Source organism: Vanellus vanellus (assembly GCF_965231255.1).
Source record: "Vanellus vanellus genome assembly, chromosome: 2".
Classification (NCBI taxonomy): Eukaryota; Metazoa; Chordata; class Aves; order Charadriiformes; family Charadriidae; genus Vanellus; species Vanellus vanellus.
The window spans coordinates 92,969,543-92,985,115 of NC_138906.1; the positions used below are offsets into that span (position 1 = coordinate 92,969,543).

The 15,573-nt window shown below is 41.5% G+C and overlaps 1 protein-coding gene across 1 annotated transcript; it reads left to right on the top strand.

Annotated features, from left to right (window-relative positions):
• Positions 1 to 4,898: 4,898 nt before the first annotated feature.
• LOC309686493 (uncharacterized protein C7orf57 homolog) lies at positions 4,899 to 15,256 on the top strand (the record flags this gene model as incomplete). The annotated part of the gene is made up of 7 exons (XM_082499201.1): positions 4,899 to 5,076; positions 5,845 to 5,953; positions 6,083 to 6,245; positions 11,830 to 11,930; positions 12,952 to 13,088; positions 14,027 to 14,041; positions 15,195 to 15,256. The coding sequence occupies 7 exons, from the start codon at positions 4,899 to 4,901 to the stop codon at positions 15,254 to 15,256; spliced, it is 765 nt and encodes a 254-aa protein (XP_082355327.1).
• Between the last annotated feature and the right edge of the window lie 317 nt (positions 15,257 to 15,573).

The window sequence follows — 15,573 nt, forward strand, 5'->3', positions numbered from 1 at the left end:
CCTAACGCTAATGATCAAGCTTCAGTTGGGGTAAGGTGGAGTTGGTTAGCTCTGGCTGTCCAGATTTGTGATAGAAAGGCCAAGAGTGTTTCGCTTGGGTTAGTTTGGTATCTTCCCCTATAGACTGCTTAATTCCAAGAGAGTAAATCCTCCAGTAGCTGTTCTAAGGGGAGGTGGGTTTTGTGCCCTATTGTTTGGACTTGATTACTGGTGTCAAAACTGGTGGGTGGGAAGCAGAGAGGGGAGGAGAAATAATCATCCTAGTTATCACCTGGCCCTGAGGAGAATGGATCAAAATCTGATTCCACATACTCCCAACCTTATCATCACCACACAAGGTACAATAGATTTTAACTGGATCAATCACAGTGAATTCCAGCTACTACCTCTTGTGCCCTTCTGAATTTGTAATTAGCTGGGGATAAAGTTTTGATTAAAGTGATTTAGTTTGCATTTCTAACTGTCCAAACTTTAATTCCCAAGTATTCCTGCCATTTTCCTTATCCTCATTTTCCTTTTTCCATTGTAAAATTTCCCCCTTCAAGTCATCAGTCTTATCTGATGCTGCTCTAAGACAACTGCTTAGTAGCCAGCACACAGCATCTTTCCCCTTTTCCCTTCTTTCTGCTACACAAGATTACTACCTTATGTCTGAAGTCCTATCTTTCAGGCATTTTCATTAGATAAAGGACTTTGGAGATTTTTTAAAGGATGTCTTTTGCAAGCCCTTCAGGTAGCTGTGAAATTCATACAATGAAATGTGCTCCTCACAGAAGTATGTTGGAAGTCCCTTGTTCATCATGGAATCCATGTTCTTCATTGCTGTTTTCACCTCTTTAAACTGCTAGCTACCCTAACTATATTGGGGACACAGGGAGATTATACCAGAACGTTTTCAATTGTTTTGCAATTTGGACTAGTAAACAAGTACACCGGCATGGGACACCAGAGCTTACCTAAACAGGAATATAGAAATGGCCCAGTAATGCAGCTACTCACCACCTCATCAGACTGGAAGTTCACCAGTGGATCACAAACATCCACCTACTTTCTTTCACAGGCCTCTCTTGCAGCTGCTGCCCAAACCTTCAGTATCTCCGGTACCTAGCTCTTCACCTACTCACTAGCTAATCCACCTTATTTTCCTAGGAGATCACATACACTCACACAAATGGTTATAAATACAGTTTACAGAATGGACAGCAATCACCAGGCACAGCAGGAAAATCGTATAGACCAGCAGCCTGCTGCCTTGCCATGACCCCTTTCATTGCCCACCTCTTCCCTGCTTTCCCATGTTTGCTCTCCCTGCTGGGCGCTCACCAGGCCCCCTCACAAAGGGGCAGCCCAGTGCCATCCTTGGAACGGGCATGGGGTTCTTCAAGTCCTGTCATACAAGTGGGCCAGGATCCATTTTCCCTGCAAGCGCCTCCTATCCTTGCACAGACAGTCCCATCTCCTTTCTGGCTGCTCATGAGGGTGCTGTCTTCATCTCCTGGCTTCAGTGTCCCAGCTGCCTCACTGCCAACCTTCGGCACCCACTGGCATCACCACCATCCTCTTAAATCCTCATGAGCCCCTCCCTGCCCAGGGCTCCTTGCCAACCCAACAGCACCCTGCATGACAGCACCTGTCATCGAAGGTACCTCCATACAACTGTTTGCCATATTTTCCTTCCTCAAGTGGCATCTAACTGTATTTTTTGGCTTTCTTTTGATAGGAGTGAGCAACCTCAACTTCATTAGAAAAAGCCTCACAGAAGATCTGCCCAGCCTATTGGAAAATTAGTTTTTTTTTTTTTTTTAATGTTTCTCTTGTTGTCCTTGTACCAGGGCAGTATCTTTCCAAGAAAGCAGTCCATCCCATGCACATGTTTCCTACTGAAGGAGATTCAGTCCATCACCTCTACTGTTCCCATGGCTCCCTATAGCCTGTGAAAACCACAGCCTTTACAGAGACAGTTTTCTCTTTGGTTTCTCAGTACTGTTCAGGTTGTGTCAGGCTGAGGGCTGGCTGCTCCCTAAGGCATGGGGAGACCAGAGTTGAGTGTGAGGACACCCCCGGCAGGGCACCCATGCCAGCACCCACACCACAGCAGATGTCTATTGCCTGCCTCCCATGGACAGGTTGGGATAACTGAACAAAAATTCTGTTCACCAAGAGCGAATTACAGGGGAAACAAAGCCTAAAAAGATTGAAACTAACTACTGACTTTCATTCACACTTAAATATATGTACCATATACTGTCGTCACAGGGTGCCTCTCCATCATACCTTCTTTTTCTCTTTTTTCTTTCTTCTCAGCATCCTGCTGACAAACACTTTGCACATCCAAATCAAAAGGCCCTCTTCTTGGCTCATAACTGTTACCGTGATGGTATTCAGCCTTAAACTCTCTGTGAATCATATAATCTGGTAGAGAGGAAACAGAGCTCCTGCAGGCAAAGCTTTTCTTGAGAGGTAGTGGAGAACAACATCGGCATAAATACCAATTGAATGGTGGGCAGGAGAGGCCATTCTGTTTCAGTGACTTTCTAGAGAAGGCAGCAAGTCATTATACTACCACCACTGGGTCTTCTGACTATGGAAGCAGGTGCCTCAAAGCAGGTGAGAAGAATTTACCAATGTATTTGCTGAAGCTTCTGGTAGCTGCTCCTTCCTTTACTGTTCTTATGGCCAAATGAGGTAGAGCAGGATAAGGACATCTTGACCACGACAGGTCAAAAGACCTCACAGGACAGCTGGAAGTAAGCTGTTGAACAAGTCCATCACTGCAGCACTACTCTGTCAGTGGTCACATGCTAGAAAGGAAAAGGCCACTCATTTCTTCTCATTTCAGAACGAGCTCTCCAGATTCGTGAATTACATCAGGGTGCAACTGCTGAGCCACCGTGGACCCTGAGCTACAACACCTGCCTTATATCCACTCAGGGTCCACTGTGATGAGTTAGGAGAAGTGCTGAGCGAAACCCTGGTCCTGGAAGAACAACTGCATAAGCTTCAGGCACAGCTTTATCACCTGCAGTAGAGCACAATGGATGTCATCAGGTGTGCTCTCCGGCTGACAATGATTAGGCAGATTTGGACCTGCATAGGTTTTCGCACAACACTGCCTTTGCATGTGATGACTTGAGCCCTTTGGTTTTGATTGGTGTTAGAGGCTTGCTGCTCCAACCTTCAATGTGCCAACCACTTCAAAATTCATAATTCAGCAAGCAGCTTCACAGCAACAGTACTTCTCAGGGTGGTGTCAAGAAAGGACCTGTAATCAAACCACACTTGTAAGTGTAGCGGGAACCTGCCCAATAATAGTCCAGCCACCTAGGATGATGAGAAACTATAAGTAATACATAAAAGAGGTTGCATGCATCTCAGGAATGGCCCTATTTTGCAGCCTCTTGAGATCACCCAGAGAAGAGGGCCACTTTCATGACAGCCTGCAGCACAGCCACACAGTGCCCAAGGCCTCGCACCCCACAACCCTGCCCCTGCTCCGAAGGGCTGACCCAAGCACAGCCAGGACCCCGAGGGGGTCCCAGCTTCCCCCACAGCCTCTGCGACCGACTGGTGGGAAACACATCCCTTGTCCAGCCTAGGGCAGGGAGAGGGAGAGGTGGCGAGGGAAGGCAGAAAGACTCAGCCGCCTGCCCGCTGGGCAAGCCGGGGCAGAGGAAGATGGCGGCGGCTCGCCAGACTCAGGGGGGGCGCGGGGCGGGCCTTGGGCGTTGTTGCCATGGGGACGGGCGGCGCTTGCCGGCGGCTGCAGAGCGGTCCGTTATCCGCCCCGCGCGTCGGGAGGCAGCGGCGCCGCGGGCGGCTCGCAGCTGGCGGGCGTCCCTCTCCGCCTGCCGCCGGCCCCCGAGCCAGGTGCCGGCCCTGAGCAGCGGGCGCCGCCCGGCCCTGGCCCGCCGGTACTGCCCTCGGCCTCCCGCGGCAGGGCAGGCGACGTTAGCCGGGCTGTCCTGCTCTGCCTCCGGCTTGAACCTCACCCCGCCCTGAGGCCTGCTTTCGTCCCCCCTCAGAAGGGGGCTCGGAGCGTGCTCCCAAGGCGGGCCGCTCTGCCGACCCGCCTTGGGCCGCCGGGCGGGCGGGCGAGCGACGGGGGCTGCCGCCCTTGGCTTCTCTACCCTGGGTGGTCGCGGTGGTTTTTGCTTTTGGAGCTGCGGTTCGGTGTAGCAAACGCTTGTTTCTGCCCAGGAGCTGTTTGATGGGGTGCCTGCCTTCAGGTGGTTTCCTTACAGCCACCAAACGGCGTGTTCTGCGCTCTGAGTGGCTTCAGTAAGTGTCCTGTGCACCTTCCATGGCATCATTCCTTAGCCTGGTTTTCTTCTCTGCCCCTTCGTTTTCCCATTAACGAGGATTTATTTATATTTTCTTTTTGCTCACTAGAAATTGAGAAAGGAATGTATCAGGAGGTAGGGTATTTTTTTTTTTTCATTTTTATTTTTATTTGGGGAGGTGGGCGATTCAGGGATTGGGTTTGGTTGTTTTACAAATAACGACCTGCAAACAGACAGGTACTGTCTTTGCTTTTGTTAATGGGGGGAGAAGGAAAGGAAACCAAAGGCTTAAGCATTTCCTGCTGTTTTCTGTGCCTCTTGGTGCCCTTGGAAATAGTTTTCTGCATGAAGATGTGTGATGCCCTGTATTAGAACACTTTCTGTGAAAACTTGAATGCTGTTTGAAACCAAGGTGTTCCTGTGTTGCGTCTAATCCTCTAGAACTTGCATGTATTGTATCTCCCAGAATAAGCAAGCCTGGTCTTCTGTCTCCAAACTGAAATGCAGCATGTTGCTCAAGTTTCAGGTGGGCTCGATTTGTTAGTTGCCTGAAAAAGGGATACTAGCAGTTAGCTTTTACCATAAATATTTTCTGTTATCACAGGATGGTAATACCACATGCCACTGGAACGGCTAGAGAAGTCAGTAGCCTCGAAGAGGCCTCCACCATCCCAGATTCTGGGCCTTGGTGACCTTGCAAAAGCTCCCTGTGAAGCTGTGCCGGGGTGCCGCAGGAAGTGGATCAAAGAGACCGATTCAGCTTACGTCAGGCTGGCAAAGCAAGGAGGCCGACCTGGTGAGCGTCTCTCTTGCTTGTTTGTTTTTCCTTTGTTTTCTTTGGCTTTGCTTGAGTGTGGTGGTAGAAGGTGCAGGTAGATACTACAGAAGAATCCTCTGGAGTTTTGAAATTAACCTATAGAAAAAATGAGCGCCTGAAAATCTGACATAAGAGGTCACCTTGTCAAGACATCCTTGCAGTCTATTGTATATAGGTACCTTTTAGCAAAATGTGTAGTTTTGCACTGTATCTGATCTAAGTAGATGATGTTTTAGCTGCATTTGAGTGAGATCTTCACAATTTATGCTTGAGCTGTTTAAGTAGCAGTCTGGTGAAAATGATGTCACAAGAAAGCATCATCAGAAAACTTGTTAGAGGTTTATAAAGTGTATTTTGTGATGACATTCAGTTTGTTACAGTGCTGTATGTATTCTGTTCTTGTACCAAGGTGATCTATGGTTTTGTCATTTCCTTTATTGAAGAAGGAAGCTTGGGGAACTTGAGCAGATGTCTTGCATGGACACTTAGAGCAGGGTGACAAATGCAGAAATACGAATTAACATCGGTAGAAACACGCCAAAGCATTTAGAGCAGGATAAACAATGTACAAGTGGAACGCAATGCTGCAAGTTTCTGACTGTCTGTTTTATCAAGGGAGACAAATGCTCCTTACTGAATAAAGCAAGCATTTCTTCCTGACAAAACAGCAACCTGAAAACAAAGGCAATATTTTTGCAAACAGATAAGAAGTCAGAAAAGTAGTGGCTTTTGTCTTTTTCTCTCAAGACCTACTGAAGCACTACACTCCTGTGACAATGAAGTCTTCTCCAGCAGCATATGCAGCACCTGACTGGTACTCACACTGCTCCAATCCCCCAGCAACTGATGAGCCACGGTAAGTCTGCTGATACCCCACATAACTTCTTGGGTTCTCTCTTCCCATGTTAGTGTTTCAGAATACTTTTGTACTAAAGTGCAAGATATGTATCCCTTGTACAAACAAGTGTTAAATCTCTGCCTGCAGGAGCTACGTTTCCTCTCTACCAGATTATATGGTTCACAGAGAGTTTAAGGCTGATGACCATCATGGTAATAGTTATGAGACAAGAAGAGGGCCTTTTGATTTTGATATGAAAAGTGTTTGGCAGCGGGATGCTGAGGTCAAAGAAAACGCAGAGAAAAAGAAGGTATGATGGAGATCATCTGTGATGATGCTTTGTAGAGCTTGTGAAGACACTTCTAGCTGGGCCTGTGGGTTCTTATAGAAAGCGAAGCTGTAGTCCACACCACTTTCTGTATTCCAGAAGCAATTTTTATACTGCAGTTAGAGAATGAGAAGAAAGCTGTGTTTCTCTTAAGTGCCACAGCTATAGTGTATGAACCAGAAAAGCAGTTTCCAGTCACATTATATGGTGTGTATACTTAAGTGTGAATGAAAGCCAGCAGATAGTTTCCATGTTCTTGTGCTTTATTTCCCCTGCAATTACATTTGGTGAACAGAATTCTTGTTTAGTGATCTTGGGAGAGGAAGAAAGAAGAAGGAGGAAGGAACAGAAGACTGTTCCCAAAAAGGGGTTCATTTTAGTTTGAAATGTAGGAGTCCCCAAAGATACTGCACTACCTGTCTTTGAATGGAAGATGTATCCCAGACAAAATAAGTATAGCACAAGCTATGCCCAGAACAAACCTTTCTGTGATGATCTTGGCGTTTTGTCTTGGAAACATCCCTCTCTCATCCTCCCTGCCCAATTTAGATGCTGAAGCCTTATTTTTCTTAATATCCTCCATAATCTTTGTTGCCTCATTGTCTGTGGAATATCCATGGCAAGGCATTTGATGTACTTGAACATGAGTACTTCCCTTCTTGAATGGAGGGGCAGATGTTGGACATGTTAGGAAAAAAAGTCCTTAGCCTTTGTTGAGATGAGTAACTAGCACAAATTCAGAATGATGGCTTGTGTAAATGGGAACACCTCATTTCTGAATAGGCTTGGGAATGTTTACCTAATCTGCAGAAATGGGCAAACAAGTAACGTATAATTAAACTATAATTTGCCTGATGCTTGTAGGTGAAGCTTTTTTCAATCAAAAATTTAAGGCACTGAAAATAGAAACTTAGCCTGCCACAGACTCTCTTAAAGAATCCAGCTAGGAGGGAGAAGTGCTGTCCCTTGCTCCCTTAGTTAAGAACCAATTATCTTCAGTGCTCTAAGAGTCAAATTTAACTTTGATAACAGTAAGTGTAATACAGGTCCATGTGGTAACTGGTAAAGTGAGACTGAGGTCCATTTCTATTTGGGTGGAGTTTGATCAAGACCCAGTTTCATTCAGTCATGTGAACGAAAGTTCCCATGTGTTTTATTTATCACCAAATACAAAGTGAATATATGTTACATATTGAGCTCAGATTCCAAATCTGCTGAGGCCCTGATACATAATTTACACTGCTGTTCTAGAAGCTGAAGTTGAGTTTTGTCTAAGATACTGAATCTACCAAACCTTTTTCTTTAAGATTAGGTGCCTGAGAAGGCACATCCTGGGTCTATAGCTTTAGCTTAGCTCTACCTCCATACCACCATCTCTGAAGTGGCTGTCATTCACAGTACCTTTCTTGTACCCTGAAAAGTGTCTCTCATATATCTTGAAACATCACCTGGTGCTTCTTTCACGGCTATTTCTTGTATCTCCCCTTGTAGGAGGTTTCTATCCTGTACTTTAAGAGTACCTTAGTGAAGAGTCTTCAAGTAAGACAATGGAACTAGCCCTACCAAACAACCTTCATTTTAGTTTTTTCACCGTATATCTTGTATGTTGAATTGTAAGAGTTGTATTCCAGAATGCCACAGGCAAATTTCTAAGGAATATTCAATTTGTTTGACTACGTGATGACACTGCAGTAGCAAACTACTTCAAGTGTTGGACTGAACATATTGAAAATATTTTTCAGTCCAGTCTGACTAAGCATTTGTTCGGAAGAGAGACGCGTGATGCAATCACTGAGATAAATCCCAAAGGACTCCCTTAGGGACAAGTGCAAAAACATTTTAACCTCTAAGGGTACCTGTTCTACTCAGTTTGGAAAACATTGTTCCCAAGTGGGCCCTTGCTCTGGAGCTTTAAGCCTTTATGCCACTTTGTTCTAAGTATTAGAATCTCCACTGCTCCTCAGGCTATGGTTGTCACTGTGTAGAGGAGGATTGGAGGTCAGGGGGACCATGACATGGTTTTCCGTGCCTCGGGATAGATCCTGTAGTTCCTCCCTAAAGCCTTAATCAAAGGGATAATTCTCGTTCTGGGAATTTTGCAGAGCAGCAAAGACATGATAGTGCATGAAAGATTTAGTCTTTATGCTCATGGCAAAGTGATGGACTACTAGCCCAGGTGGAAGTATCCTTTTGCCTGGTGGACGAGCTGGGTTGGGTTGAAAATGCTGTGACCTTAAGAAAGAGGTAGGCCTGTATATGGGTGGGAGATCAGCTGGAGGTGGTATCAGGGTTAGCATCAGCATTAGGCAATCTTCCTGTAGCACCATTAAGATTAGTACTTTGTGTCTGAACTCATCTCTTTCAGGCACTTGCCCGAAATGTGTGTGTATATATGCATACATACATATGTCCTGTAGCAAAAGGATTACTCATCTGAGGTCAGGATTTTACCGCAGAGAGAGATTTGGAATGTAATCTAGAATTTTTCCCTTGGTCGCGGGGGAGCCAGGATTTCATCTGAAGGCTTTTAGCTTTCATGTTTTTTGCATCTGAGACTAATAAATGTGGATGTATAATAAATTTAGGTAGTAATGTTTAGGGTATGTCATTGCCATCCCTTCACAAAGGGAGAGAACACTTTAAACCAAGAACATGTAATAAATGTCCTACATAGTTTGCTTTATCTTGATGGCTGTTAGAGGCATGTCACAGCGAAAATGACTCCTCAGCTATAACCATTGGGGCATAGTGCCACAAGGGTCTGCTTTTAATGCTGAATTTGCACAGCAAAGTAACAAACAGCACCTGATGGGATTGCAGGTGCCCTCCAAAACCAAATTCTGATCTGTTCCCTGCTCCTTTTGTCACTTGTTTGCCAATTTGAACATTAGGGAACGTTTTGATACCTGCAGGTTATGCTAACCTGTCTCATTTAATACCAAGAAAAGAAAGACAATGTTTAAAACAATGTGTGACACTTGCTAGCACCCTTCAAGTCTTTCCTCATTGCTTTTCCTTTCCCCATTTTTCCTTGACTTTAGTTTTGACATTTGTGCCTTTGTCTATCTATAGACAAAATCTCTTTAGGCTTTTCTCTTCCCCCTGCCCCTTTAACTCTTCAATTACTAGACTTCCTTTTCTTATGCTTCTCTTCAATGCTAAGAAGAGTCTCACCTGTTTTACTATTTATATATCCTGCCTATCAAATCAAGTTGTGTTTCTGTGTTGTCCTGTGTGCCATCATGCCTTCAATATGTGATAAAAGTTACCCGAGATTGGTGATTTCTACTTGTCTAATTAAACTGGTTTTATCAGCTGAAACTGTAGGTAACTGTGTCCTGGATCTGAAACTTCCATAGTATGTCAGATTTGAAATGGTGCAGTTTAATGATAGACAGAAAACAGCACTATCATTTTTTGCACAATAGGATAGAATTTTGAAATGTAAAGCACAAATAGGCTGCTTCAGCAGAGTTAATGGATTTGAAAAGCAGTTCTAAGCAGCTAATGTGTTTTTTTAACCTCCAGGTTGGACAACAGACCCCCCCCCCCCTTCCTCTGACATCACTGCATGCCCTTGCTAGTCTCATCTCTTCGTCTTTGACAACTGTCCCAGTTTTTAAACTGATTAAGTTTCAATATAACATGGCAGGCTGAAATCATAGAATCATAGAATCAGTGAGGTTGGAAGGGACCTTTAAGATCATCAAGTCCAACCATTAACCTACCCTGATAAAAACACCACCACTCCTAAACCATGTCCCTAAGCACCTCATCTACCCTTTTCTTAAACACCTCCATGGATGGTGAATCCACCACCTCTCTGGGCAGCTTATTCCAATGTTTAATAACCCTTTCAGTGAAAAAATGCTTCCTAATATCCAATCTAAACCTGCCCTGACATAACTTGAACCCATTTCCTCTTGTCCTATCACTTGTCGCCAGGGAGAAGAGCAGCTCTCTAGCAGCTCATCCAGTTATTCTTTACCAGATTCTGAAATTTTTCTTCTGGTGAAACTCTGACTCCCCTGAAGTTTGTAGGGATTTCAGCACTGACTGAACACGTTGGTTTGCCTTGATATCCTGTTTCAGAATGAGTAGAACTGTCTATCCTAGGCATCACTTTCTCCCAGGTTATTCAGGTCTGCTGCTTTTAGTGGCTTGTTACTGATCGGATGTATTCAAATGCTATTATACTTTTTGCTTTTTCCATACTAAATGTGCACAAGCTCCATGAGAAGTCTATGGTGCATTTACATCTGTTTTGGAATCTCGCAGATGTTTTTATGGGAATTGTTTTGTAGTGTCTGCAATCCAAGTGTGTCTGCAGATGATGCATCTAATTTTTGCACTCTGTTCATAATTTTTTTTCTCTGCTAACTGTATTGCAGTAGGTATGTCCACATAGGTGAAAAAGTATCTTTACTTTTAAATTTACAGAGCAATACACTTCACTTCCAGTTACCCTGTCCTGATTTTTTTTTAAAAGAATCTGCCAGTAATATCTCTTATCCTATGGGGCGCCCTCCTGTGTTGCATGTTTAAAAGAGAAAATGGTCAAATAATACTTAGGTTCTAATTAAAAGGATAGATTAGTGTAACACAAAAGCTTTGCTGATAAGCTCTGAAAATGCTGTGCTATCTTCATGACTTCTTTTCCCCCTCTTTTCTTCATGCAATGAAAGTAGATGTAAATAGTCTTTAAAAACACTTAGTTTTTTCTTTAACTTCAGAATTTCTTAGCAGCTATTAGTGAAAGATAGCTGGGAGTTGTTGAGGATATTTAATTTAATGCTTTGAGAGGGAAGTAAGTTGACCCTGTTGATTTTGATCAAAGTTAAAATGAACAGCTTTGATACATATTGCTAATGTTTCTCCATTACTTTTCAGTTTTCCAGCTTTCAGTCCTAAAGCCAGTGATGTTATTTCACTGGCTTTCTAGGTGTCGTCTTATCTTTCTTTCTTTCAACACTGAGTTACTTTACCTATCATTAGCAAGTGAAAGATGATACAAGTAAAATATACTTTCTGTTGTAGGCTTCTCCCAATATATCTGCATTTGTTCAAATTTCAAACATTTAATTAACGTACCACAACTATTTTCTTTTTATATGGGATATTTTTGTTTTTTATAAAAAAAAAAAATAATGTAGTAATTAAACTGGAAATGAATTTCTGGTCTTGCTGGGATTTTTTCATACACTGCATATAGAGAAATGAGCCAAGATGAGAGGTTGCAGTGGGTACGTTTGAATATGAAGCTTAACTTTGGATAGAAACGTACTGTGAGGAGAAAAGCTTGTGGAGAGCCCATTTTGCATTATTGACATACTGAATAAACCACTGATCTCATCTAGAATAACTAACTAAGGTGCTGCTATATCTTTTGCTATTCCCTTATACTCCAGTACCCTTACCTATGGAAATAATATAGGTAAGACAGTAAAATTTGAAGACATTTAGGGCCTTTAATGTAACCTTCACTTTTGAAGGTTATATCATATAATCTTCTTGGTTATTTTTATCATAACTTAACTTTTATTAAGTTAAGATTTCTCTAACACAGGTAAAGCTCCCAGCTATAAACCCTAAATATCCAAGCAGAATGCCGAATGTTTCTACAAACAAGGAATTTAGTGGGAAAAATAAGCTTACCTTCCCACCTATGTAAGTAGTACACACGTGAAATTCATTAAGCTCCTAAGCCTGCAACTATTTGTGCATGCAAGTAATATTACTTCTTGTGAAATTGCAGAGATCAATGGATATGTGTATGGACTTGTGGATTCTTACTGCTACTAAACTTGCTATTGTGCAATAGTAAAATAGTTTTACAAACAGCTAAAATAATAGCACTTTAACTTGTACAGGAAAGCTATTTGTTATAACTTTGCTTAGGAAAGCTAAGCATATATTGCATGTCTTCATATAGCACACTTTTATTGTATTCTAAATTGTCTTTTTTTTTTTTTTCTCAATACCAGTGAACAGATGCAAACTATAACATACATTGTTAGTTCTGTAAGCATAGGTACAGAGATGGTAGGATCACCATTTTAAGAAAACACATAAACTGTAGCTTATATAAGGTTAGGCACAGCAAAAAATACTGTAATGAACACCTGGGAGATAAGTCTTTTAAGCAAATTAGATCACCTGTGATGTGATGTAATTGCATCATCAGTTGTGTGCCCAACTGAATTGTTTCTGCATACTTTGTCTTAAAAATTTATTACAGAGTCATCAGTAATCCCAGTATGTTTTAGAAATATGTTAATGGTGCAAAATAAGTGATTAAGCTGTCTAATGAACTTAGGAGCAAATCTGGGGCAAAGTTTCACCTTCATGCAGCACAGTCAGCCTTTTTTACTTACACTTTCTTTGTGTGATTTCCCTTTTTCATCTAAGACCAAAGCTGTGTAACTATTATACATGTGAAGTTCCAATAAAATGGATAGCTCTTCTCATGTAAAATTACATGTTACTGAATCAAGTGTAGTTGTGTGCTTTGTTGTTTTTTTGTTTGTGTTTTTTTTTTTACATGATTACACGTAGAATATATGTTTAGTTAAATAGAAGTAAATTATGTTATAAGGCTATGGCCTTTTCTGTGCAAAATAAAATTTTCCCACCTATTCCCAGTTTTTGATAACTTATGTCATTGTTTTCTTTAATATTGGACTTACAGGCCTGCTCAGAGAAAAAGCGAAGCAGTAAACTTTAGCAAATTAATTAGCAACGGTTATGGGACTGATTGGTTTCACCAGTGTACTGTGTGGGAAAAAAAGATTCATGAAACATCAGGAAATAGTCAGCAGTCCAAAGGTAAAATTATTGAAAGCTCTTTCTTCTAAAGTGAATTGGGATCTCAAGGTAGCAGCACAGGGTAGCCTGAATAACTTGTGTGGTTCTTTTTGAATATGGTGAGACTTACAGAATTACCATGCATACCCTATAACCAGCTAAAGAAAAGGGTGCTCCTGTCTGTAGTCAGTGAAGGCAAGGACTTTCATGGATTTTTTCATCCTTACAATTGCAGAAGTATGCTCTGTTGCAATCCAAGGCCTTCTGTGTGACTTGTTTTTGTAAAATGCTGCAGAGACACAGCCGTCCTGCTGCCTAAATTTAAGCAGACCGTAAAATATTTGTTGCCTATTTTTTGTGAACAGTCTTTAGCCCCTAATATTTTTCTCAAAACTTGTGACAAATGTCAACAATACTCATATTTAAGAAATGGATCACTGTTCATAAAAATTTGTCAAAATAAATATATGTGTATCAATGAAGACAGTGGAGTTGCAACAGTTTTATTGGAAAGGAAAAAAAGTTATCCAATGTATACCTATGATTTCAAACCCTACTTTGTCATGCACAATGGTAATAGCCATGAAATGCATCAATTGAAAACAGTTATAAAGGTTAAAAGGCGGAAAATTCCTCTTACTTCTGTCAAAGACCTTTTGCTTAGGCTTTTTACAGTGACTTGGTAACCATGGTGGGAATATCAGTTTTTGTAGCAACCTTTTAAAATGCTATTGAACATACACATTACAAGCACCAGAATTTTCTTTTCTTTATTTGAGTCAGTGAATGCTTGTGTATACACTGTGGATTGCCATGACTCCCTTGACCTTAAAATATCAGTATGTGGAAGTCTTAGAGGCCAGTTAATTTAGTTTCTGTGACACTTTAGCACTTCCTGAATTCATCTTTGTGTCTTCCATTAATGTATCTACAGTAATATTTTTTGTGTGTTTGTGCAGAACCTCTTCCTCCAGGTGAGTATCAGAAGAAAACAGGCAAACAGAAAACTAGTAGTTGTGTGTTGTTCAGAAAAAAAACTGCTGTAAAACTAAGGGATGAAGCCAGATCTTGGTCTGGACCTGAAAGAGGGTGCATAACCTGAGAAGCCACTCTTCAAAGTCAACTTAAGTATCCAAGCTCAGATCATGCAGAGGATGACTCCTTGGGAGGCGCAATGACCTAACAGTTCAACCATGGAGCCTAAAAGTGCTCTTCCTTAGCATGAAAGAAAACCTTGAATATTCTTCATTTGTCTTCAGATTCTGTTTAACTTGTGCACTGACATTTTTCTTTTCCATTACTGTGAGTAAAATGAAAGGATTTGGGATTTTCAAAACCTCAAATTCATTCATTTGGTGACAGTTGATTTCTTTAATGTGAAGTGTGTCTCTAATGGGACATTTGGGATATAAAGCAAGCTGAAGATTTTTTAGAGTAATCATGATATTGGTTTGGTTATACGACAGGCACAGAGAACAAAATGGTGGGTATACTGTAAAGGCTGCTGAAAAGTCAGTATGCTGCATAGTTTGATATATAGAGGTATCTTATTTTTGAGATGCTTTTCTTTCGCAAACATGATACCTGCTTTGCTTGTATTGCCCTCCTTTGTCAATTATAGCTATTCCAATTGAGATTGATTCTGTATCTCAATGTAAAAGGAGATTTATTTTTTTTATGCTCTTAACAGTATGGTTTCATCCAGACATGTACCTTGATTCAGTTTTGACCTTGTCCTTTTCATTCTTTCAGATATGCACTGAAGGTAGTGCATGTATTTTCTTCCGACTTGAGTACTTTTGTCTACTTATCCAAAGCAACTGGCAGCATAAGCACTGTGCAGCTCTCTTTCAAGATGGAGCTTTCTCTGTTATCTTTTGCACAGCATAAGTCCAAGACATATTAGACAGGACCCATTCCATATGTAAATCTATAATCCATTTATGTTGGGTCGATTTGCATCATACTGCAAACTTTGTACGTAGCTGGTCTATCTTGTTAGTTAAAAATTAAAAGTACTGGAATTTGTATGCATGTTTACGTGAGAGAGAAACTGAAAATTTCAGTTGACCTTTTTATTCTTATGGTTAAAGTTATCCTAAGAACTTTAATCTTTTTTTATTGCAGATTCAGAGCCATCACAGTCTGAATCAGCACCTGCAAGCAACGAGTCAAAGCCACAGTTTTAGGGACATAATAAGTAACTTAAAAGACCACTGGGGAAAGTAAACCCTTTTATGGCTTATATAGTCCACTATTTACATATTTGTTAGATTACTTTTTATAGTTGAACTCATCCCTGATTGAAAAGTTAACTTGGTTTATAACACGGATGAACTTCATTGCACTTAATTACAGCAAGTTTTAAAGATCAGGCAATAGCTGTCAGTGCATGTTTCTAAACTTTTTCTTAATATAATAAATAAAGTGAAACTGAAATTCTGTCCTACACCAGACTAGTGCGCCTTCGCTATTGTTGAATAGGGTTACGATATTGCTGCTGATT